Source organism: Salvelinus sp. IW2-2015, linkage group LG25 (genome assembly GCF_002910315.2).
Source record: "Salvelinus sp. IW2-2015 linkage group LG25, ASM291031v2, whole genome shotgun sequence".
In the NCBI taxonomy this organism is placed as follows: domain Eukaryota; kingdom Metazoa; phylum Chordata; class Actinopteri; order Salmoniformes; family Salmonidae; genus Salvelinus; species Salvelinus sp. IW2-2015.
This window is the reverse complement of record NC_036865.1, coordinates 10,881,200-10,907,237: the sequence shown is the minus strand read 5'-3', so window position 1 is coordinate 10,907,237 and position 26,038 is coordinate 10,881,200. Positions and strand designations below refer to the sequence as shown.

General features: G+C 43.1%; 1 protein-coding gene across 1 annotated transcript in view; it reads left to right on the top strand.

Moving 5' to 3' along the window:
• LOC111951857 (collagen alpha-1(XIII) chain) overlaps window positions 1-26,038 on the top strand; it is a 60,716-nt gene that overhangs the window by 21,523 nt on the left and 13,155 nt on the right. The window contains exons 6-37 of the mRNA XM_023970119.2: window positions 840-875; window positions 1,632-1,658; window positions 1,947-1,973; window positions 3,725-3,751; window positions 3,890-3,916; window positions 4,080-4,106; window positions 6,188-6,253; window positions 8,012-8,101; window positions 8,255-8,296; window positions 8,375-8,392; window positions 9,014-9,040; window positions 9,529-9,564; window positions 10,995-11,021; window positions 11,668-11,694; window positions 17,357-17,392; window positions 17,481-17,534; window positions 18,352-18,438; window positions 18,542-18,568; window positions 18,754-18,789; window positions 18,887-18,943; window positions 19,042-19,065; window positions 19,295-19,393; window positions 19,547-19,681; window positions 20,571-20,642; window positions 20,830-20,874; window positions 21,029-21,079; window positions 21,215-21,241; window positions 21,400-21,486; window positions 22,431-22,466; window positions 23,543-23,596; window positions 23,750-23,803; window positions 24,274-24,309. Of these exons, the coding sequence (XP_023825887.2) occupies window positions 840-875; window positions 1,632-1,658; window positions 1,947-1,973; window positions 3,725-3,751; window positions 3,890-3,916; window positions 4,080-4,106; window positions 6,188-6,253; window positions 8,012-8,101; window positions 8,255-8,296; window positions 8,375-8,392; window positions 9,014-9,040; window positions 9,529-9,564; window positions 10,995-11,021; window positions 11,668-11,694; window positions 17,357-17,392; window positions 17,481-17,534; window positions 18,352-18,438; window positions 18,542-18,568; window positions 18,754-18,789; window positions 18,887-18,943; window positions 19,042-19,065; window positions 19,295-19,393; window positions 19,547-19,681; window positions 20,571-20,642; window positions 20,830-20,874; window positions 21,029-21,079; window positions 21,215-21,241; window positions 21,400-21,486; window positions 22,431-22,466; window positions 23,543-23,596; window positions 23,750-23,803; window positions 24,274-24,309 (1,521 nt within the window). The remainder of the gene's footprint in view (window positions 1-839; window positions 876-1,631; window positions 1,659-1,946; window positions 1,974-3,724; window positions 3,752-3,889; window positions 3,917-4,079; window positions 4,107-6,187; window positions 6,254-8,011; window positions 8,102-8,254; window positions 8,297-8,374; window positions 8,393-9,013; window positions 9,041-9,528; window positions 9,565-10,994; window positions 11,022-11,667; window positions 11,695-17,356; window positions 17,393-17,480; window positions 17,535-18,351; window positions 18,439-18,541; window positions 18,569-18,753; window positions 18,790-18,886; window positions 18,944-19,041; window positions 19,066-19,294; window positions 19,394-19,546; window positions 19,682-20,570; window positions 20,643-20,829; window positions 20,875-21,028; window positions 21,080-21,214; window positions 21,242-21,399; window positions 21,487-22,430; window positions 22,467-23,542; window positions 23,597-23,749; window positions 23,804-24,273; window positions 24,310-26,038) is intronic.

Here is a 26,038-nt window from a genome sequence, read left to right as displayed (position 1 = left end):
GATGAATAAATAAAACTAGATGTGATAGGTTACTCTTGATAAACCAATGATGAAGTCAGTTGAGCATACATACAGCTCAACACTTTTTGCAAGTTCAAGCACAGAACAACAGCAAGATTGCAAAAAAATTGTTCCATATTGTGAATTGTTTTTTTTATCAGTGTTCTAGATTGTCTGTAAGGTTCATGTGCAAAGCATGTAATAAGCCATGTCCTTCAATGTCTTTCCAAAACAGACAATCCCTTTCGGAGGAAAAACATGCATAGCCTCATATAACTAGTCTGGTCTCAGACATATAGTCTGTTTCATTAGGAAAGTTCACCTCTTCTTTGTAATTTTCTCCCAGTTTGTCTTTACTGCCCCCCTCTCTTTTTCTTGGGATATTGAATGGCTTCCTCTAGTCCCACAGGCCGGGTAGCATATCCACACCTAGTGCAGAATGTCTTCAACCAAGCATTTTCATGAATCATTATTGACATTTACTGATTCAGTTTGTTTGGCTTTTTCTCTTTCGCAGTCGGTCTTGATTCGATCAGAAAGCYCCATCCTTTGTTTCTTTCATTATTCTAAGACTTTTCAGTGTTGGGTTTCTTCCTCTTATTTCCTTTTGTTTTGAGAGTCAGTTGGTTTTCCCTCCACAACTCCCACAGGAGGCTCTCCCGGTAGTCTGCGGTAGCACTCCCCCTGTCAAGGTCAATTACAGCTCTGCCCAAATGTATTACTATGGAAGAGAAAAATGGCACCCTCTCACGCTGACCCTCTTTCACCAGATTTTCACCTCAATCTTCCAGCAGAAAAAGAATCCCTCTAACTCAACATCTATTTCTGATTCACTTTAGGGACAGCCAGGAACAAGAGGCTTCCCAGGCTTCCCGGTAAGACTTTGCAGCTTCCCCAGTCTTTAAGTCTTTAAAATCTGTGTTTTAATGTTAGGTTACTATTTTGCAAGTGGAGCTTTATTATATAGTCGAAGCTCCCAAATGTCAAAACGTTAGAAGTAAGATGTTTCATGGCTGGTAATCTCCTGTGAGCAGATTCTGCGTAAACACGAAGTTGACCAAATTACTTGAGATTTTACTTTTGGGTTAACCGAGATTCCKTGGCTGGTTAAGTGRATAAGTGCCTMGATTATTGGTCTTGTTTTATTCAAATCWACAGCCAGTCTACTGTCTCCTTTATGCCTCCTAATCAGGAATAGCACCATGTCCAATAGCAAAGCTTGCTCTTTATGTCGAGAGTTTAGGACTATAAGGTTCTATCTGCAATAAGGTTTGAATGGTGTCAGCAATTTTTCTGTTGTGTTATTTTGAACTTATCCACATGAATTGGGGTATTTAGAGGACTATATAGGTAGAGAATATTGAACAGGACAAGGCTATGTCAARAACTCTATTTTGACAAAAATGCAGAACCTTGTAGTTCCAAGCTCTCTACGTTTTAACGTGCTTGTTTTTAATTTTGTGTCAAGTTTGAAAACAAAACATGCTCTATTGTCCATTTTGTCTTGACCTGGAAATACCTCTCTTCCCTTCCATAAGTAGGTTCATGTCAGTGCCATGGTCTGTGCAGCCATGTGCGTTATAACTGCTTATAACCTGCGTTGAAATGTCTTCCCCTCTTTTTGATCCTAGGGTCCGATTGGGTTGGACGGCAAGCCCGTGAGTTTCGCCCCATTTCTGACAAATGTTGAATAATTGAGTAATTGAAGTACTTTAAGAGCCTAGAATCCACCACCTTATGATGATGATGAGGATAATTAAGTTAATAATGATTAGGGTCATTATTGTAATAAAATCTCTATTAGTATCATTATTGTTATTATAGGACGGAGGTTATAGTGTTATTTATATCTCAAAAAAGTTTCCCCYAGAAATTCAAAGAGACGGCGCTGTAGAAATCGATTTGATTCTTTTACCACATGCGTTCACTCTTTTATGCTCACACAGGGGCAGAATGGCTTGAAAGGAGACTTGGTAAGCATCATTTTACAACACAGTTCTGSAGTTCATGTGAAACAGTACAGTCTGTGGTGTAGAGATACACTCCTGTACTCCCAAAGGACACAAACACAGTCTTTATGCGTTTTGAATGCCTTACGAATGTGATCACCATAAACGTGCACGTCGGTAAATTCTGCTTAAGCACCATTTGTTATCCAGGTGAACCTCATAGCAGGTTGTTTACCTTGTGCCCTAAGTGTAGCCACTAAATCCATTGGGAAAACACTGTTGTGGTCTGATATTTTTGGGGGAGAGTAATGGGATAGCAGTGGGCTGCCTGTTTTAAGTGACAGGGAGAATGTCTGGCCGTATTTAACTAGATGGGGTTTTCAGCTGTAATCCACTCTCGGGTTCTCAATCAGACTGGAGGTAAAACTGACCGAGATAAAGCACAAAGGAGCAAAGGCAAACAATCGTTTGACTTGTGCATTTCATGCATATGGTGATTCCAATTCTTCGAGAGTCAAATTCTTGGGAATCACTTAAATGCACCTCTAAATATACAGTATAAAAGAACCACAAATAAAACAGGCAGACCACAGAAACCATCAATTGGCGCATAAAAGGCTAACCATAAAAATCTCCTCTCCAAAAGGATCACTCAAAAATGACTTATTTAGACTTCAGAGACATACACATTTCTCCACTGAGGTGTCAGGGGATACAGAAGATTTATCCCATTACTCTGACATCGTTATAGGCCCACATGAATCCTGTGGAGCTCTCTGTGAGGCTTCTGAATGAGACACAATGACTGTTGAACGTCCCGTACCCCTTCACCTCCAGCCCTGTGACCGCTGGACACATCTCCTCTTGGAGGTTGAATCACACTTTTATTGATCACCTTTCTCTCCAATCTCATTTTTAAATGGAGGTAAAAACCAGTTCACCTAAAGACTATATTCTTCTTGGACGATGGTTGTGGTGCCCTTGGAAGCTGTTTCTACGTCTGGTCCTCCAGGCCAGCGGTCTGGCTTTTATCAGGCCAGCTGCCGGTTTTAGGGGCCTTTGTGTCTCTGTTAGAAATCCATTACTCTTTGTTGGACTTGGAGAGTTATCATGAGGGGGCTTTGTTTTATTAGGGGTTATTCACGTCGGCTGTCTTTCGCTCGGAGCGTGTTTGGAGTGCTGCCTTCCTACAGAAGCTCACATGCAGGGAGCCGGCCTAGGCCAACACAAATGGCATGCCTGTCCGGTTCCAAGTGGTTGGTTAATGTTCAATGTTGATTAATGTTAATTTAATTAGCTACTTTTCCTCTCCTCCCACACTCCCAAAAACTGTCAAACAATATTTTAAAGGGTACCGAAGGCCAGTCTGTTAAATGCATAAATTATGTCTTTCCAGTCTCCACAATGGCTTTATGGAACTCCTATGCGCCAGGGTCACGGTCATGGAGTGTGCTTGATGTGTCCAACTGTGCACTTTCCCTGGGTTCATTTATCAACTAGTCCTGCGCCACTGACAGATGTTAGACAGCTCTCCCCAGGCCTTGATGTGTAGTCAAACGGAGCAGAGCAGGCTATGACAAGTGGTTGGTGCAGCCCTTTGGTTGGTGTGCCTGTTGGATCTCGTTGAATTCTCCTCGTGTCCATTTATCCTCTTTTATCACATGCATTGTACAGTGAAATGAAAGGTTGCACTTATAAAATGTTGACAGTTTGATAACATTARGTTTTTACATGGTTTTAATCTGTTGATTGACATACTGTTTATTACTTTTTAGGGTCAACGTGGTCCCAAAGGAGTTCCAGTAAGTTTTTTTTCCTTTCAGGTTTTGACAGCTTCTCTGTTATTTGACATTAGTTGATGAATGTGTCTGTCTCTCTTCACAATGATCTGTTCTCTTCACTCATTCCTKTCTCCTTCTTCACCTCTGTTTACCTACTAGGGTGAATCTGGTCAGAAAGGGGAAAAGGTGAGTTTTTCAGTGACATTTTCTGAAGCTGCGAGAGCTATATTCACCCATAATGTTAGTGGTATAAATGAATGTCAGCCAACATAAAAGTGTTTATTACAAAATGACAAGGTTTTTCYTTTGAATGGGGAGTCTCTAACTCAGTATCCATCTCTCTCTCTAGGGCGTATGTGGAGACTACAGTCACAGGGTAAATGAATCATCTCATATTAATTAATGTATACCATGGAATGTTTATAGAGTGACTCTAGATGACCATACTAAACTGTAATCATTTTGTTGCTGGAAGAATTGCCCCTCAGCGATCGCTTACCGTAGCGCCGCAGTGGATGGTGCTAAAATGTAATTGTATGCAGAGTTGGAGTCTCTGTGATGTGTTCTCTGTAGCAAATAACATTGTTCTCTTCACAGGTACAGACATAAACAGAGTTAATTGTGGGGTCTGCACTGTAATGGCAGAGTGTGTACAAAAAAAGAGGCAAGACAAATGAGTCTGATGGGCAGCACATACTGTTAGAGGAAGGCAGCCCCATTATGCAAATCAGGCCTTCTCTCAGGGGCTTGGCTGTTTGAGTGAAAACAAGGCAATTACTGGTAGCCTGCTGGAGCACACACTACGTGATAAAGGTCTATGTGTGGGGGTGCCAAGAAAAATACTCTCCTGTGTGCTTAGGGATTGTTCAGATAGCTAAGTCCATTTCCAATGTAATTCAACCTCCCATTATGTAATGCCTTCTGTAAAGTCTCTTGTTTCCCCAGTAAAGCATACTGTAAGAATCAAAGAGCTCATGACAACAACTCAAAGCATGTGGAAAATAATGCTTATTTGATATACTCTGCAATGTGTTTAGGCTAAATAAACAAGTATAGCAGAGAATGTGTAGTTGAGAGGGAGAAGGTCAGAGGGGGTTGTTTAAAACCTTCAACCTGTGCTGGTGCCCCGCCATACTGTGCGTGCATTGGATTGTTTTTATAAACGTCTCGGGGGCCCCCGGCACACACACTGCATGGGAGGTCCCTGCCAGCGGGTGGTTCCACTTAGGTCCTCCTTGTCCTACAGGGGGACCTGGGGGGGGGGGGGGGGGGGTTTAGGGTGAGACGTAGATATCAACAGTTATTATATGTGGGTGTGTGGCCCATGTGGGTGTAAGGCCTCTTTGTACAGGATCTTCGGGTGAATACCCGGGCTGCTGTAATTTCCAGTCAGGCTCTGACGTTTGTGGGTGACCCACAAAACTGTGTCCCAGTCGTGCCGCATTTTACATCTATTTTGGGGGGAAATTTAAGGTGGTGCAACTTACGGCATGTGGGTGTGTATGGTGGATAGCTCCTGCAATGGTCCCTGTCTCTACTTATCAATAATCACATATTGTACATATTTCCTCATTGATACCTCAGCATATCATTTTTCTTGATCAATGTTAAATTAGTTTCAAACGTCTTTGACACGGAAACATTGCTTTGGCAACTTCAGATAATATGGTGATTTTGATATTAAAAAGGTGGGGACAACTTTAAAAAATAAAAAACGAAATATGCCTTCCATCAAGTTTGAAATATATACTCTGTTAAAAGTAGTCAAGTTGTACAGATCAGGTTCTGCTATATTTGAATGGAGAAAGCAATGGACCGCACGTATTGTTCCCTCTTTAAAGCTGTACTTGATAATGCTGGTGAATCTCAACAGAGCGACGTATTGTACAGCCCTGTGTTGGAGGATTGGCCACAGTAAGTCTGTACTCTCTTTGTGGCAAGACTGAATCCTACCTGATCTCCACTCAGCTACAACATGACAGGGGGCAGGAGTACAGTTGATCTGGGAGATTGATGTCTAAATAACTAAACTGCTGCTCTTATACAAACACCCAATGGGGCTGCTTATTGCTTAAACTGGCAGCATTTTATCTGATCAATTACCATGTTGTACAGTATTTGACCTGAAGTAAGGTAGTGTATATCGTGGTATCAGTATCCAATCTGACCATCGAGGCACATCACACACTCCCTTTTGACACCAACTCCTGGCCCTAATTTGCACTGTTGTTACTTCGTTACTTCTCTCTTTCTCTTCCAGCTCCTCTCTCCCCGCCTTGCCATTTTCTTGCTGTTCACGCTCATGTTTTGTTTCTATTTCTCTCCTTCTTCTTCCCTTCCCTTCCCAAACCCCCTCCCCTTCTCATTCTGCCCTGTTTCCTTTCCCTGGCCTCCCGGTGAACTTGTTGCCCTGTGACTTTCTTACACCGCTGGCCACCTGTGCTTTGGTGACCTCAGCAGATGTTGCCCATCACCGTGCGCAACATGCCCCAAATAAACCCTCTAATCCTAAAGCGCCTCAAGGTACATTTCTCTCTGTCTCTACCGGCCCCTTTCTGCCTTTCTCTGGATGCCAACCGCCGTCGACCTCCGCCAAACCCCCTGTAATCCTCTGTTAACCCTCTATGGCACCTGGTTGTCTCAAACCTGAATTCTGTGATAAGAGGACAAGGATAGTGTCCGAGATACTCTTGGTAGATACAGTTGGAATCCCCAAAATAAACAAATCAATACTATTTACTTTGAGCATATTCGTGACCATAGAGGGTATATGAAGTGGATTATGTAAATGCCCCAGGCTTCAAGGCCAATTTAAATTCCATTAAGGTGAATGAAATGTAAAATAAATCCCAACTTGTCTAGTTACTTGGTCCAACGAATCCTGCTTTTCTGTGGGGAAAATGATTTTTTTTAGGCAAACATAAAAAGCCTAGCTTCTATGATCTCCCTAACCTTATCAAAGATATGAAAAGAACAGGAAAGAAAAGTCATTTTTCTGGCAGGAAGTGAGTCTCCAATCCTCTGAAAGGACCTCAGTGTCCCTTCCTGTGCCCAGGGCCCAGCCTGCTCTGTTAGAAAGAGGGCCCCTGGCACAGGTGGACCTCTGTTGGCATCTCTCCTCCATCTTGTTTCCCCCGGTGTGCAGTCTCTCTGTGCCAGGATGGAATAGCTTGTTTGGAGACAATGCTACACACTGTGGTAGATCCAACACTAAAGACGTAGAGGGGAAATACCACTCAGACCCAGGCAGAATTGGCTCTGCTTTTTAAAACGAGCCCCTGGAATCAGCCTAACGAATGTGTTAATTTAATGGAAGTACACCTGGATCATAAATCATAGCTAGACACATCCGTCCTGCATGGAATTGATCAAATATGGATGTATTGTTGATGGATGTGTTCTGGGTTATCTGAGCCTTGATGTCATGCCTGGTCACAGAAGCTCAGCTTGAGCCAAAGATGTGCTCCTTGTAAACACGGTGTAGACTACTCCACAGTGATTAGGAAGTGTTTAAATTCAAGGCCAATATAGTGTATTATGAAGTTTCTAAAGTTAAACCACATGTACAGTAATAAATAATATGTTTGCGTATTTTTTTAATGTCATATCTAGACAGTCCTTTGTATAAAACGTAAATGACCTTGGAGATATTGAGAGATATGGTCTTAGTGTGTAAGACAATAAATACATTTCTAAAAAAGTATATTTTCTGAGTTTGGTCAAATAAAGAAAGTAGATGTTTGAGACATAATCAATGGGATCGTAAAACCATGTCTAGACATTGGAATATCAAGACATGGTTAGTTGAGGTGTAGACCTCTTTCCTCTTCGTATGTGTTCGTCTTGATTTTGTTTAGTCTTCTATTTTGTGTTAGTTAATTCCCCCTGGCTCACAGTTGAGTTTCCTCAGAGTGACACTAAAGAGAGATCAGTTGGCGCTTTTGGTGCCTTGAAGTTAACACGTCACTTAGAGATTGTAAGATGCTACAGAAAAGACAGCTTGTGCCTTTTTTATTTCAATGCGTTGGTACTGTTGAAAACACAAACTGGTTTTGACAGGATAAACGATTTGAAGCACACAAAAACACAAATATATCCTAATTTGATTTCAAAGTGGTATTCTCTCCAAACATGGCGCCTAATGAAAAGAAACACCCTATAAGTCTAGATTCTTGCTAATATTGCCCGCCATAAAACTCCCAGTATGTGGAGTGCTTTGATGTGTTGTGTTGGCATGGCCTAGCATCACGTAGCAGATGGTAACTGTAGGTCTCTCAGCAGGGTGAGCCTGGAGCTCAGGGCCCACCAGGACCTCCCGGCCCCCCAGGGACCTCAGGGACCCCCGGACTGAACGGTGCAAGTGGACCACCGGTGAGTCCCCTCAGCCAGCTGACCACCACCATCAGGACTGGACCAGTGACTGTATTGAGGCAAAGGCTATGGCCATGGAAGTGGAAATGCTATGAGTGTTTGGCCAGAAAATGATTGTATCGGTGATGTATATTTTTGCTTAATCTGATGTAGGGTAAACCCGGTGAACCAGGAAAACCTGGAAAAGATCCAAGGGTGAGTTTGGTTTATGCCTCTTGCTATGTATTTTCCTAATGGAAATTTGGTATTGACATCCTTTCCCATTTTCTCCAGCTCCTACCAGGGATGAAGGTAAACGTCATTTTTATTCTCCATAATCAACACCCTTATACATAAACTACATACAAATGGACACGTATTACCACTACATATAGCTGCACGTATGAAACGCAAATGGTCCGTGATTGGCCCATATCTCTCGATTGTCACGTGTAGCTTCCAGTCATTCTGTATCTGATGTTCATGTTGGGAAGCCTACAGGGTGTGTATTCGTGTTCTCTGTGTTGCTATTGGACTAGAGGACTATATTTCTCCTGTTTATTGCCATGGATTATTAAGAATGGGGAATTTAGATTGTGAAGCATGGAAACAGACAGGAAGGGCTTTTTTTAAAGCAGCTCGCCCAACCAATTTCTCCATAAAAAACTAAACCAAGTTCATATCACAGCCAGAAGTTGAAAGAAGTATGCACTGTATCTTTTGATTGGCTTTCACAACAAGGAATACTTTCCCTCAACTGGACTGTGGCAAGATATGGCCATCTGGTTGTAAACCAGTCTTTGAACTCCCCAAATTGAATTAGGTAGTGCTTACTCTTTTGTTGACCCATCCATGTAATGAAAGAGGAGGCGTGTCTACTATACATGTGCTGTTTGTTACAGTGACTTTATATGAACCTTTTTGTCATTTTAGGGTGAGCCAGGCATGCCAGGAATAAAGGTAGGTTTTGGATCTCAATTTTAGCTTAAACACATAGTTCAATTGGAATTTGTGGTCTCTAGAAACTCACAAATTGTGCCTTGCATGATTTAAAGGTATTTCACGATAGAGGAAAAGTAAGGACTGTCTATTTTTCCTTTAGTAGTGGAATTATTTTGTATTTATTATCAAGCACCTGCTGGGATTAAGGCACAACCAGAAGGAAGATATTTCCTTTAATCATCCCACGACTTGATTAAAAAACACTCTGTTTGCTGCTTGTCAGAATGGCTACATTCATACAATGAATGTACCGATCGCCAATGGGCTGTGTTCTCTAGCAGAAGGAAATCCAGTTGCTGAAAGGTGGATTGTACAAATCATTGTGGCCTATCTGTCTTGCTGTCGTCTGCAGTTCTGCATCTGGTTACCTTTTCATTCATTCATTTTCACCCTCTTCTTTCTCATTCTGTGTCTCTCCGTTTGACCTCTGTGTCTTTCTTCCATAGGGTGATGTTGGCACTGCTGGTCCTGAAGGCCCCAAGGTATTTTTATGAACATTATTACCTGTTGATCAGTCTCATTTCACGTGTTCCACTGACCACACTATCAGCAGGACCAGAAATCAGCATGCCACCATTCCTGTACCTCAGTGTACTTCCTGCATCACTGAAATAGCCCAGGTTTTGTATTAAGCGCTTACACTACTCACAGTTAATTCTATTTATATACCCAGGCCCAACTGTAGCCTTTCTCCCCACTAAACATGGGCTCTTTCTCCCTCTGCTCTCACAATTTCCTTTAGTATTATACTGTACTGTATAGGAAATCCAGGGATGGACACAGTCTCATACCATCATTGGTAAAGGGAGCATTCTTCTCACACAAACACACACACACTCTCTCCCACTGGGCTGCTGTCGTAGCTACCCTTGGCTTTGAAGTACTGTGGGGGTCAGAGAGAGCCGTGCCTCTTAAACTCTCCACGTGCCTGTCCTTCTCCACTTTTCCATGGCTTAATGGACTTCCTCTGGAGGGCTCACTCTCACAGCCTCTGCCCTTCACTGAGCTGTGCTCAGCCAGCACACAGTGTGACTGCACAGAGAGAGGGGGGGGGGGGAGAAAAAAAGAGGGATTGAGGGAGAGAGACCGCAACAGCCTGCATGGCTCTCACATCCACCAACAAAACGGGGTCACATCCACACGAGCCTCTAGAGCAGGTTAAACGTCTTAGCCATCTGGGCAATGTCAAACTGTTTGGCTGTCAGCAAACCACAGCCCCTCTATGATCCATGCTCAAAGTCATTAGTACACTACCTCAAGTGAGATATTGAAAGTTTGATTCAAACTGGGTGAGTTTGTAAAATAGATATTTCTGTATGACAATTGCCATTTAAGGACTTGTGTTTGACCCCTATTTTGGGGAACTCTGGAAGAACCTACAGCTCCAAGCTCCTGGTTATGTTATAGCCTTGTAAACTCCAGCTTTCCTCAGTCTCACTGTTTTCCCATGACAGAGCCTCAAAAAGCTCGGTCCGGGGTATGAGGAGGTTGGTCAACCCTACAGTAGGTTACCCGGAGGACGACCAAGACTAAGGTCATGTCCATGTTCTTATGAGGAGAATTTCACCCCTTTTGAAAGTTAGTATTGCACTTTAGATGTTGCGAGGTGTTTGAGGTAGTGAAATGTGAAGGCATTGAAATACAAACTCTCCCATGTCCCCACTGCACCCTGTTCTTACGTAGGTCCAATACCTTTCTGTGGCTGCAACAAACGTTTGTTCACAAGTCCACTGCTTTCAGAGTGTATTGCACCATCTGGTGGTATTCTACAGGAGTGCAACTACATTTACAGAGGCAGAAGGAGAGGGTCTTCCTCTCTACTTCGACTAGCTGTATTTTCATGTATTGAAAAAGAAATCAAAGGAATCATTTATAATATGTAACAGTTTTGTGTTTATCTCTCCTTCCGTAGGGACTGAAGGGAGACCTCGGGCTGAAGGTAAGAGCCTTATTATATCTCACCCTCTCTCTCTGTGTGTTGTTGGTTAGATAGGTAGTATGAGCAATGGTGTCTCACAGGCTCAATGTGAATTTCTCTGACTGTCAAAAACACAATGTGGGAGTTCTGGCAGCTTATTGTTTAGCCGACACCTGCTGAAGCACAAATGCACCCCAGAGACCACACACCACTGGCTTTGGTCCGTTAATATATTTTCATGAATGGGTTGAATTATCTCACGAAAAGCCTCATAGGAGAGGAACCTCCCAGTGAAAACATGTGGTAATGGGTGTGCAGCAGACAAGTTGTTAATATCTAATGTAAACCGGGAGTCTTTATCTGTAGACATAGACAAATCCTGGGCTGGTTCATGAGTCTGGTCGAGATATCATCCCAGTTCAAAAAGCCCAAGTGGCGCGGCCTTGTCCTGTGTAATTCCCTCCTGGTTAGTCGGGTGGAATATTCACCTCCCCCTTCAGTCAAGGGACCACCATGACAGGCCTCAGATCCCAGAGGCTTAGATGCTGATGAGTGGAATACTTATTTCCCTTGGTACCATTGGTTGTCTTTTGATTTCCTCTATTTGAAATAGCATGATTGCTTTGCCCATGTCTTCCTTCTGATGATGTCACCATCCACACTGTAGGGAGATGAAGGGAAGACAGGAGGAAAGGTACAGTATAATGGAAGCCATATGTGGAGTGTGGCATCTTGAGAAGTTATTTTCGTCAATATCACCTCGCATGGCAAGATATCGAATGCAAGCACTTTAAAGAGAATTTGATCACTGTGGATGTCTGACTTGAGTTTGTTATTGCTTGTTTAAGATACTTACCCTAATAGAGTTTGTGCTGTTGAAATTGCAAATCGTCTTTAAATTATCTTACCATTGATGCTTTCTTAAATCAGAAGGCAAACGTTTATTTCAGTCATCACAATATGTGGGCAAATGTGCATCGGATGATTGATCTTATACATCATGTCGTGCAATCAAAGAAACAGACCAAACAATCCTAGAATGAAAAACGCCTTGTCAGAGAAGGCGCCACATGTTGGGTGGAAGGAGCCTTCCAGAAGAAATGCGTCTGTTTTGCCCATTGCTACAGACCTCAATGCTTCAACAACAAAAACTGGGCTGCTCTCATCCAGCCATTCCCCTATGGGATTTGAACACATGTGGCCCCCAGGCCTTCTCAGTCCTTTGACTCAGTCTCTCATAGACACTGGCCTCTATGTGACGTGACCGACTGATGTAGTACGGCCACTTGTTTTCTTACCTATCAGCTCCCTGCCGTACTTTAAGTCCGACCCGTTTCCATGGTGAACATTCCCGCTTCCTCGTCCCGAGATGCCCGACATAGCAGTAGCAGACGGCGTGTGTTTCCCCCATTAGACTCCACAGATGGAGAGATTGGGAAAGAGAGGGAAAAACACTTCAAGGAAGGGTGCTTTTAGCAGAGACACGGTATCCACAGCAACAGTGGGGTTGTGAGAGGAATGGCTTGATTTGTTTTATACTAAAGAGAAAGTGCTTTTGCAGGCAAACACTTCAAAGCTGCACTAGATTCACCTTAGGATATGGGGTTTGCCTCTGCCCAGGGGAACTTTGTTCTATATTTGTACTCACAATGTTGGATCAGGCTTACTGTATTGTACAACCAGATTGTAATAAAAAGAACAGGTAAAGGTTTGTGGCATGGGCCATCGTCGTTAATGTCCACATGGTGCCGACCACAAGTCTGACCGAGCTATATATCTCTCAAGGCCCTCACTCAGCAGGCTACAGACGCCAGGCTACACGCCAGGCTACAGACGCCAGGCTACAGACGCCAGGCTACAGACGCCAGGCTACAGACGCCAGGCTACAGACGCCAGGCTACAGACGCCAGGCTAGACATAGAGGAAGTAGACGGGACAGCCATAGACCTCCTCCTCTGCTCTCCTCTGCTCCGCCTTCATAATGGCTAGCTCACCATTACTGTACAGTGGTTCGCCATTAGCCCTGTAATGACGGATGTCTCTCCCCCGGTCTGGAGGGCCGGTTGATTTAATGAGCCTGTTAGACTGTTAGAAAAGCCGGCTTTTCATTTCTCCCTTGGGTCAGAGCTGTGTGGGCACTCTGAGCCGCTCCTGTCAGGGTAAGCAGACGACAGAGACCCAGAGACAGGATAAGGTGACAGTGGTGCTAAGAACACAGAGGGGGAAGAGGTGTTAGGGGATGTAGGCTTTGCCAAGCCTAGCGTTTCAGACACAGACTGTCTGTCTGATTGACTGAATGGGGATCTTCCCTTCCTCTACCCTCACTCTCCCTCGAAATCAGAGAGCCCTAGACCAACACAGCTGGAAAGCACATTAGAACTGAGAGGAAGACAGAAAGTAGGCCTCTCTATTCACCTACCTAGTGCTATTATTCCTTTCACTTGCCTCAGATCCACTCTGGCAGTGCTTGTAGCTGCGGTGGCCATTTTAAGGCCATCTTACAGTATCTCACACTGTTTATGCCCTCTTTACTGGTGTATCAGAGGGATCATTACATTTTGTTTTGAACAGATGATGAATCTATTCCCCTGTTACCCTCAGGGCATTTCCTCTGAACTGGAAAGGCCATGTCCGCGTCGTTTCAATGAAGAGATTAGCGTATTGATAAATCAAGCAGCAGGCATGTCAGTCGACAGATTACGCCCATAGAGTATCATACACACACACCGGTGTGAAAATAGAACCAGGGGGTGGGGAGTGACGGTGACGGGAAGGGATAGCTAAGTAGATAGGACGAATGGTGTGAGCTGATTGGAGAAGCAGGAGATCAAAGCTTCCTGTTTCTGTGCTGTGTTTGCTGGGGGCCCCTGAGGGCCCCTCCATGTGATTAGAGCCGTCACCGCTCACCTGCCCTGATCCCACCCTGGTCAGGCTTCTGGACAGGAGGCCCGCCCGGCGCTTTCATCTTCCCAGAAACGGACGGACACTCTATCCCCATGTTTCGATCCCCTGACAGGTTGGTGTGAAAGCATTCATGGGGCAGCTGGGCAGGCTGTGGCTGCGGGGCCGGGCTCTGGCTCCAGTACAGTCAGCAGTCTACAACGTACCACCCTCACCCTCCCTCCATGGTGAGCCCTAACCACAGCACCTGTCAGAGGCTCCAGCAGAAATGCACTTGCTGTGTGTCTGTCGGTCAGGAGGGGGAGAGGAGTTTAGGGGTTGCCAAGTTGGGCGATGCCACCTGCCCCTTTGTCAGACCCTTAGGAGTCAGACTGCCGCCTTTGCTGTCTCCGCCAGGGACGTTCTATCACTCCTCCCTGTGTCTCTGTTCTTATTTGTTTATGTAATCCGGTTTATTCTTAAGGATCTTGGTCATGGACATTGATAATTTGTTTTCATTACTTTAAAACATGACATGGCAAACAAATAAGTATGTTTTGTTTGGTTGATGTGCTTCCAATTAGTATGTTTCATTTGAGCTTCAGTGTGTTTCGTCAACCCTAACACATGCACTACTTTTGTGTGTTGTCCCGCATCTCGTTTGACTGCTGTGACTGTAGTTATTGATAATCAATGTGATCTCTTAGAAGGACTTTGGTATGCCAGGAATGCCTGGGAAACAAGTGTTGAAGGTAGTCCACCATGTGAAAGTAGCCCCTGACCTTTGACCCTTGTCCTAAACCAGACAGTGTATCTGAGATGAAATAATTGGGGCACTCCAGTATCTTCCTCCCTCCAGACTGTTCCTCCCCAGACTGGTTGATCTATAAATACTTTTGAGAATACCTTATATACAGTTGAAGTCGGAAGTTTACATACACTTAGGTTGAAGTTATTCAAACTCGTTTTTCAACCACTCCACAAATGTCTTGTTAACAAACTATAGTTTTGGCAAGTCGGTTAGGACATCTACTTTGTGCATGACACAAATCATTTTCCCAACAATTGTTTACAGACAGATTATTTCACTTATAATTCACTGTATCACAATTCCAGTGGGTCAGAAATTTACAGAAAATTATGTCATGGCTTTAGAAGCTTCTGATAGGCTAATTGACATAWTTTGAGTCAATTGGAAGTGTACCTGTGGATGTATTTCAAGGCCTACCTTCAAACTCAGTGCCTCTTTGCTTGACATCATGGGAAAATCTAAAGAAATCAGCCAAGACCTCCGAAAAATGATTGTAGACCTCCACAAGTCTGGTTCATCCTTGGGAGCCATTTCCAAACGCCTGAAGGTACCACGTTCATCTGTACAAACAAAAGCATGCAAGTATAAACACCATGGGACCACGCAGCCGGCATACCGCTCAGGAAGGAGACGCATTCTGTCTCCTAGAGATGAACGAACCTTGGTACGAAAGGTGCAAATCAATCCCAGAACAATAGCAAAGGACCTTGTGAAGATGCTGGAGGAAACAAGTACAAAAGTGTCTATATCCACAGTAAAACGAGTCCTATATTGACATAACCTGAAAAGCCGCTCAGCAAGGAAGAAGCCACTGCTCCAAAACCGCCATAAAAAAGCCAGACTACGGTTTGCAACTGCACATGGAGACAAAGATCGTACTTTTTGGAGAAATGTCCTTTGGTCTGATGAAACAAAAATGGAGCTGTTTGGCCATAATGACCATCGTTATGTTTGGAGGAAAACGGGGAAGGCTTGCAAGCCGAAGAACACCATCCCAACCGTGAAGCACGGGGGTGGCAGCATCATGTTGTGTGGGTGCTTTGCTGCAGGAGGGACTGGTGCACTTCACAAAATAGATGGCATCATGAGGCAGGAAAATTATGTGGATATATTGAAGCAACATCTCAAGACATCAGTCAGGAAGTTAAAGCTTGGTCGCAAATGGGTCTTCCAAATGTACAATGACCCCAAGCATACTTCCAAAGTTGTGGCAAAATGGCTTAAGGACAACAAAGTCAAAGTATTGGAGTGGCCATCACAAAGCCCTGACCTCAATCCTATAGAAAATGTGTGGGCAGAACTGAAAAAGCGTGTGCAAGCAAGGAGGCCTACAAACCTGACTCAGTTACACCAGCTCTGTTAGGAGGAATGGGCCAAAATTCACTCAACTTATTGTGGGAAGCTTGTGGAAGGCAACCCAAAACGTTTGACCCATATTAAACAATTTAAAGGCAATGCTACCGAATACTAATTGAGTGTATGTAAACTTCTGATCCACTGGGAATGTGATGAAAGAAATAAAAGCTGAAATAAATCATTCTCTCTACAATTTTTCTGACATTTCACATTCTTAAAATAAAGTGGTGATCCTAACTGACCTAAGACAGGGAATTTTTACTAGGATTAAATGTCAGGGATTGTGAAAAACTGAGTTTAAATGTATTTGGCTAAGGCGTATGTAATCTTCCCGACTTCAACTGTATGTTACCTGCCACTAAACTGTATGCTTAAAGAACTACCAGCCTTCTTTCTCAGTATTCTGTTGGATTGTATTGTTGCCTGACAAAGCATTTCCTAATCCAAATGTTCCCTAAAATACATGTCAAACCAATGATGAATAGTGCATGTTTTTTTTGGCTCTGAATTATTCTCCCAGGTCCAATAGTTGTTCTGCATCTGGATTTAAGAACCATATCTTGACATTGATGATTAGTAATTTGAAATGGGGCATAAATATTACGAGAGTTACAAGTCACCCTCGTAACTCTCTGTCTAAGACATGGCTTTTGAGTCTCAGCAAGCCAAGTAGAGATAGTAAAAGCAAGCGAGAGAGACGGAATGTGTCCCAAATGGCACCCTATTCTCTATATAGCCCAGGTCGAAAGTAGTGCACTTCTTAGGAAATAGGGTGCCATTTTGGACGCACCCACAACCTTCCATAAGCGCCTGCTATAAACCCATGTGGGTCCTGTGGTCACAGCTGTGACCGTACATCATCCGCCGTGCGTCCGCTCGTTAAGCTGGCCAATTGAAGACGGGAGCAAACACAGAGATGAATTAAATAACTATCATGTGTTCCTTTACTATTTATAACAACCAATTTCTAGGGTTAATTGGCTTGCGGTGGGCTAGAAGCTCTTGACGAATGACAAACCTAGACCGGCTATATGCGTGCATAGAATGCACAAACTCCAACATGCCTTTCCAAATATTGATCCCAGTGCATTTGGTACTGAGGCAATTCTGTTCTTCCAAGAAAACTGACAAACACATGGATGTGAACAGGCCCTATGCTGTATCAAACTATTACAACATGAATGAAAAATGCTTGGAAGATGTAGCATGGCTACTGATTAAAAGAGCTTTACTGAATAACAACTTTCACTATTTCTGTCTTCTCTCATTTCCCCCACCTTTGACCTTTGTGCCATCTTGGCCACCGTAGGGAGAGACAGGTTTTCCAGGCACTCCTGGAAGAAAGGTAATTTCCTTGAAATGGTGTGGCTAACAGATTGTAAAGGCCGATATTTATCCGGGTACTAAAACTCTGTCTTCCTTCCACTGTAAAGGGTCAAGCTGGTACCCCTGGAACACCTGGTATTCCTGGGAAGAGGGGCTACAGGGTAGGCCTGGAATGGGCATTGTGTTTGTGCTCTGTGTCTGTCAATCATCAGTGTTCCCATAACAACCAGAGCTCCATCAAGTCAATTGTCTATTATCTTCTCATTGTTTGTCTTTGTGACCCACTAAAGCTGCGATTAGTCTTGAGTTGCTTCTTTAGCTTTCTCCTCTGTTAGTCTGCCCAATTGGTTTCTGTAGAAGTACTTTGATCTTTGCATTACTTATGGACTGAAGCATCTGGGCCTTTTTATGGCTTTCTTACTATAGCTGCTTGTAGTGCAGTGATGTGGCGTCATCATAACATGTCCCATGTGACAGTGGAACATTTCAGAGAAGTCATTAACTAACATGACATTGCTGTTTCCAGAGAGTTTCCAAACGTGTGAAAACATTCTCTTGTTGGAGAATGCCGTGATCTTTTGCAGATTTGAGTTTGTGCCTGTGTTGAAGGGTTGAGATCTAAAGCTGTGGACAAGGGGCTGTGRTGTTGGATGTTTTCATGTCATTCACTTTGTGATTTAGATCCATGTAGATCCGTTGTGTCTTCTGTGAGACCAACCAGTGCTGCACTCAATGGCACAGTCAATGGGGCAGTGTCAGTGTTACACACTAGAGAATGTGTTGTCCTGCACAGTCACTTATGACACTGTCAAAATCAAATCAAAGTTTATTGGTTGTGTACACAGTTTAGCAGATGTTATAGCGGGTGCAGTGAAACGCTTATGTTACTAGCTAGCTCCTAACAATGCAGTAAAATGTCAAACAGGTACACAAATAATCCATTCATAACAACTCTGTCCATGTTCTGTTCTGTGGCAGGGTGACAAGGGTGAACCCAGTGCAGCAGGGACTGGCATCAAAGGAGAACCAGGGACACCAGGACTTCCAGGCCTATCAGGATTCAAGGTACTATAGCTACCCAAATGGAGGCTGTAGAATAGTTAGAAAAAGACACCTTGGTTTAATAATATCACGGGGGCCCCTTAAAATGATGTGTTCTCTTTACCAGGGTGACAAAGGCGACCAAGGTCTCAAGGTAAGATGGGAACTTTCCATAACTTCAGTTGACATTTTTGCACAACAGGAAATGTATGATCACTAAACATGATCCTCTAATTTGCTACAGTAACGTTTGATCCCATCCTTTTAGTGTTGAACACTGTATTGAGGTTAATAATTGAAAGGAAAGAGGCTAACTGTCATACCTTTCATCACCTCCAGGGGGAAGAAGGATCTGATGGCCCAGCTGGACCAAGAGTAAGTGCAGGCTCTGTCCTAACGCATGCATTAATGTCAAAAGGAGATTTGGGAGATTTGCACCAATAAAGTATACATTTTTTTCCCTTAACTTTAGGGTCCTCCAGGTGCAGCAGGGGAGCCAGGAAAATCAGAAATCGTCAACAATGAAAATGTATATCACCAATTATTTACTGCCTTATGTAAATTGTTTGATTCATGAAGTATTATAAATTGTTACAGGACTTCTAACATTGGGTTTTTTCTCCTTAGGATATTCGGAATGTACCTTTGATGGTGAGTGGACATCTCTAAAGTCTGTTAATGATGCATTAGAAATGTATAGGCCTTCTTTATGCAGGTCGTTGTAGCAGAAAGACAGCCATGTTGTCCGAAAGACCATTTAAAGGCTGACTGTATTTTGTCACTGTAATTCCAATACAACGTTTGCTAATATGAATACAGTACTAGACATACAGCATATGTTTTCAATAAGTCATTCTGATCTGTTTCTTTATCGATCCAGGGCCCACCTGGACTACCTGGCCCTCAAGGGGTCCCCGGAACACCAGGAACAAAGGGTGAAGTTGGCCTTCCAGGCCCTTCAGGTCTTGACGGAGAGAAGGTTAGATCACCCTCTTATTGTCTATTCTTCAGTATAATTGTGCATTGTTAACCTGTCATGTATGATAAAACACAGCATCAACAACAACATGGCGATGACAATAATGATAAAAGTAAAGACAATAACGGCAACAATMTCTAATTTGTGTGTCAGGGTCCTCGGGGGAAGCCTGGAGAGGCAGGTCCTGTTGGCCCAGCCGGCCCTGAAGGTCCCAGAGGGGAGGGGGGCCTGATGGGTTTCTCCGGAACCAAAGGAGATAAGGGGGACATGGGCCCATCTGGATCACATGTGAGTAACTGGGGAACCCCAGATCCACCCCACTACACACACTCCCACACCAAAGCCAAAACACTACAGTAGCATCTGGCCTCCCGAGTGGAGGTCTAAGGCACCGCATCTCAGTGAAAGAGGCGTCACTACAGTCCCTGGTTCGTATCCAGGCTGTATCACATCTGGCCGMGATTGGGAGTCCCATATGGCGGCGCACAATTGACCTTGCCTCGTCCGGGTGTGGCCAGGGTAGGCCAAATAAGAATTTGTCCTTAACTGACTTGCCTAGTTAAATAAAGGTTAAATAAAAATAATAATTCCCAGAGGAAAGGGACTGGAGCTAGCTCTTTGTTCCACCCTCGTGTTATCTAATTAGAAACCTTCTTTAGGCTTCAGTAATATACCTACTSCAGTTCTGACAGTGGAGTGGGCTACACTCATACCATACAGCCAAAACACATCCCAAATACTGCAGCGTCTACGAGACTTTTCCTTCACCATTCTTGTATGATTATTTGTGTTAGTCATATCAACACACTCTATGTGTGGGTTTATTAACAATTAAATAACTGCTTGTGAGAAATTGTGTGATTGTCTAGCATCGTCTGTGTGTGTAGAKACTGAGAAAGGATGGGCAGCATTGCGTCCCTCAATACGGGCAGTTTCATGCCCTTACAGCCAGAATCTGGAGGTAACCAGACAAAAGTAAAAAACTGTATGTGATATATTTGGTCAGCGGTTTTGGCACATTCAAGATTAATGTTAACTTTTAACATCTGATTTAAAAAATGTAATCGTCTATTTTGTATTAATTGACACTCTGATATGGAAATTAACCAAAACCAATCCCTGATTTGAACACACTGACAACATTTTAATCACTATCACCCCTTTCCTTGTTCTGTAGGGTTTAGATGGCCCTACTGGTGAAAAGGGGGTTTCTGGGCCTCCTGGTCCCATTGGATTACCAAGCGCAATGGTACGCAATGGTGCCCCTCAGACTGCATCTGGATATACAGTATGCATTGTCTGACCTGGCATTGGGTAGCAGTGAAATACTGTTCGCAATACTATCCATCTGTACAGTGCTGATTGGGTGTACAGCAGGGTTTTATTCATGCGAGTAGCCTATGTTAACCTTGTATTCATGTGACTTGATGCTTCAGGGTCAGAAGGGTGAGTCCGGAGATAAGGGAGGAATGTCAGAGATGGTAAGGGCTCCCCTCCACTATCTCATTGTTTTTAATGACCCGTGCGTGTTTGAGTGAACTTGAGAGGGTTCAGATTCAGAGGACGTGATGTTAGAYTGAACCCACTAATGAGGAAGTGTATGCATTGATGATGTTACCTGATGTTTGTCTTTAGGTATATGGGCCTCCAGGTCCTCCAGGGCCACAAGGACCAGTTGGCCCTGCGGTGAGTACACTACAGTTAGCATGCTATTAGGCAATATAAGCCCTCAGAAAGATCTATTAAACCTCCTGATAATATGTCATATTTACATGACGTGATTGACATATCCTGACTGGAATTGTTTCTTTTACCCCTCAGGGAACTGAAGGACTGGGAGGGCCAAAGGTAAGAGTTGATTGTGGTAGCCTCTGTAATGTCTTACTGTACCTCCAGAATCCTTTGAAACTGTAGTTGTCAGTACTCTCTCAAATCAGTGGTTTTAGTAAGTTGGTGTAATGCCTATGTAGTAAACGTGAATAATGTATTTTCTGTGCCTCTTTTAGGGGGAGCCAGGCATAGGCATACGGGGAGAGAAGGGAGCATCGGGTTTGAAAGGCGATAAAGGGGACAGGGGTCATCTTGGGCTTCCTGTAAGTACACCAATTTGACCATCCCTTTGACCATTTTGCCATTATAAGTTGTATTTTGACTCCTGGAAACCAAAGTAGAGTGGGTGTACTCTTTGTTCAGGCTTTTGTGTCTTAGAACCAGGCAGCATGACTGTTCTGATGTTGTCATGTCACTTTATAACTAGGCCTAACCAATGATGGTTTGATTGCTCAATGGTTGCATTAATGTTTTCAAAGTGCATGGATGGATGGTTGCTGCAATCCAATACATAAGGGCAATAAAATCACTAATATGAAAACTAAAACATGTAATCTACAATAAACATTACCACTGTCATATTTTTTTTTAGATAACTCAATAATTATCATTATTAGATGGAAAGAGTTAATGATCATTTTCTTCATTATGCCAACTTTTGTTTAGTTTTCTGATAATCTCTCTGAAATTCTGTAAATGTAGTCTCTTTTAGTTCTATATTTAGTGGCATGTTAAGGAATAGGTTTGATATGAATCACTGGGGGTCTCTTCCTTACTTCTGGTTTACTTCTTGGGAGTCAAAGGTCATTGTTGATATTCAGTACATGTTCTAGTCACATCGTCAATGGCACAGTAACTCCTTTTATATGGAAATGATGAGGGATATTATGTATATGCTAATCAATGTTGGTACAAGACATGAAATTTGCAAATCATCATAGACACTTAAATCTTAAAGGTCAGGACTCTTAAAGGTCAGGACTTAATTATTTGACAGTGATAATCAACTGCACCTATAAAAGGAGTAACTGTTTCTCACATAATCACAACACAATCACCCTTCATCAACAACTGGATGTGTTTTTGAGTCACGAATCACTGCTTCACTCACTCACCCCTTACCCTCTCCCCCCTCCACACCTCCTCCTCCCCTTCTCCCACCACCTACCTTCCATCTCTGCTCTCTAAATGTTTACACACTGTCCAGGGGGCTCATGGTTTAGACGGCAGGCCTGGTCCAGTGGTGAGTGGCGATAGTCCTGTACCCACCCAACACACATTCCTCCCCTACCCCACCTCCCCTCCTCTATTCTGCTCCCCCCATGGCTTACTTGCATGTCTGTCTGCGCTGGTGTCTTGTCTGTCTGCTTGCCTTTCCTACATGCTTGTCCTGTCTGCCCTGTCTTGTAGTCTGTCTGGTTGTCTGCAGAGAGAACAGTTCTGTTTTTAGGCATTTTTTGAGGATTGCTCTGGCATAGGGACGATGTTCACATGACTGTGTCCCATGTCTGTCTGGCATTGGAACGTGCCATGGTCCTAAAATGGGCCCTTTGATGTTTCTCCTCTCAGTGRGTATATGCTTTGAAGTAGTAAATGGCAAGAATTAGTCCCACTTGTTCATTACAGCCTGAATCCTAACTTGAGATTTMCATGGGTAACGTCAATGGAAGATCTATAAGGACATTTGAGTTACGCAATCAGATCTCAAGATTCAGCCTACTTGCATAAAGTCATGACAAACTGAGTGTCCGAGTCCATGCCATTGCAAATCTTCAAAACATACCGTTGTAATTCTCCTATGATCATATGCAAGCAGTGAAAAGCTTTGAACTGGCGTTGTGATGTCATACCAGGAGAGCATGCTGGGATGCTCATGCTGCATGTTGATATGTATACAGGACAGTATGGCTCTGTCATGCAATATGCTGTACTATCTGTACATGCTGTACTATCTGCCTGAGATGCAAGGTCCTCCTGTCGTGATCCTGACTTCTCCAGGGAGAGAGAGCTACAGCTGACCTCTTTTACTAATCATTCATATTTTTCTCCTTTTTTGTTACTGTTCATTCTTTAGCTCAACAAGCTTGGTGTAACATGCACAGTGGGGTAACCTACAGAACACCACTACCTAATCAATCAATAGGCTATTATTTAATCATGATTAACATAAACAGAATTGGGTAACTCCTCTTTTGGCACGTAAGGGCTCCAGAAAGCTTGTTGATCTATTGACGGAAATTAAATAATCTCTTTCCTTTGGATATCCTCCCATTGTAATGTCTGCATTCACTGATTGTCGTCTTGTCCTTAAACTTAAAGGGCCTGATAGGACCAGTTGGTGTGGCAGGGCCAGCAGGACTGAAGGGAGATAGAGTGAGTACTTACAACACACACACTAAAGTAGCACACACACACACACACACACACACACACACACACACCACATAAGGGCTATCTGTCAAAACAGAGCTTGTTTATCTATTTGAGATGAATGATTTATATTGTAATTTTTTTTGATCAATTCAGGGTTACAAGGGAGATTCAGGAGTCCCAGGACCAATTGGGCCTCACGGCATCCCTGTAAGTAGTTTGTCCAATTACCTAAGTATCAAGAACATCAAATAAATACAGTATTGCATTTACAATCAACATTGAATGAGCAATAGCACCATTAGCACCTTAAATCATCTCTTAATTAAGTCTGAGGGAATCGATAGATCAAATTGATTGACAGCACAAAGCTATTACCAAATCAGTGGCTTTGTGGTTAGCATGTCCGCCCTGAGATTGGAGGGTTGGGAGTCCGATCCCTGGGCGAGTAAACACCAAATACTGTAAAAATGGGATCCGATGTGTCACTAAGGAGATAGATTGGGGTTAAGGCCCTGTGATAGCATTCTGTCCGGGGGGTGTACTTGTACATCAAGCTTCCTCACACGAGAGATAGGCTCCTGCAAGGCTACTTACTTCACTTACAAAGCTATTACTCAAGGCAATGTCTCTCAATGCTTGCACAGGAAATCATATTGTGTTTAATTTCCTCTTCTCAGGGTTTAGTAGGACCACAAGGATTCAAAGGGAACCGGGTAAGATAACAGCTGATAATTATGTGCTTGTAATGCTCTCTTGGAGTARAATGTGCTTCTAACCAGAGGACAATAACATGTTCTCTGCTAATTAAGTACATTTAGTACTTCTGATAAACTATGGGATTTAAAATGGCTTCTGATCCTCCATGCTCCTACTTCCCTCAACACTAGATATACTCCCAACCAAAATGAGCGAAGGTATTCTTCATTGAAAAGTACTAATCAAAAAGACTATTGTCATTTTTCATTTGTCTTTTTGGTAATAATTCATCATCAATCAATCATTTGCAAGCCCATTGGGATGTCAAGTTTGTTATTCCTAAAAGCATGGTGGGCCTGTATTAGGTAATATGAGCAGGACCATGGTGGATTCAAAGGCTCTCTTAAGTAGGCGAATCTGAATCAAAATGTTATTTAAATATCAATAACCTCATCTTCTGACAAATGTGTCCAAAATAGCCAATGATGAGTGACCTTCAATTGTGTTTTTAGTGATGTTTGAAAAAATGATATTCATATGTCCTTTGCCTTTCTGAGGTGAATGTATTTGTTTTGCAGTGGCCTTTTTACCTCAGAGTTCAATTCATCTTGTTAAAATATGCAAATATGACTGAGGTAGTATAAATTGAGACAGGGGATCAAAAGAGATTGAAGATGTTTGTACCTGATAATGAGAGGACTGGAACATGTGAATGGACACATCAAAGACCTTAGAAAATGACATGCTGTTTACTTTGAAGACAAGTCAAAAGGGTGTTCTCTTTTACATTGTCCGACCTAAGTTTACCTTGTACTGTCGTATCTGAACATGTTGTTCTTAAAGTAATCACATAATGCCACACTCCCATTTTGTAAAATAGCCACTGCAACAACAAAAAATCTACCAATGTATTAGAGATTATTTGGTTCATATACCCATGTCCCCCCTTCCCCTTGGAGAATGTTTCCTTCCTTCCTATTAACATCTGACTTAATATTCTGGCTCCCACCTTAAAAGTCACAACATGTCATTGACCCTCTCAGCACTTCCAACTGGGTTCATGTCAGCAGGAAATATCTTACATTGACAGTTATGGCTACTTCCTATCTGTGGATCAAATGTATTTGGTGCTCAAATGGGGTGTAAAGAAGGGGAAAGAGATTGATATTATGAGGTATTTTGTTACACCAGTTGGAGGTGCTGTGGCCGGTTGTGYGATCGTGGTGCTGTTTTTACTCTTGTCCTGTCTTCCTTTGTTTCCGCAGGTCTTCCTATCCCCTTTTCCTCCCCTCCACCCTGCTCTGTTTCCCGTGGCTCTTTTTGCCGGGTCGTGTTGCCCTCTCTCTCCCTCTCACACACCCTGGCAACCTGCTCCTCCTGCATTCTAATGTCGTAGTCCCGGGTTAATCTTCTTCCTACTCCTCCTCCTCTTACCACTTACCTTCCCTGCAAGCCTGCCTGTCATTTCCTTTCACTTGGCTGTCAAGTAATGTTCTCACAACGTTGCCACAACGTTAGCCAAGGTTGATGGTTTTCAGGCAATGTTGAGGCAACGTTGTGAGAGCATTATATGTTAGRCAGGATTTATTATCCTTCCAATTCCAATTCCTTCTTGATAAACTCGTCTAGCCCCTAATCCAACCCCTTAAAAGGCCTTGATCTTGGTGAGCGGATGTTTGAATAATAATGTGGTCAGGTTTTATACATATATCCACATATATCTATAATATTTTACAAGGTTCGCTT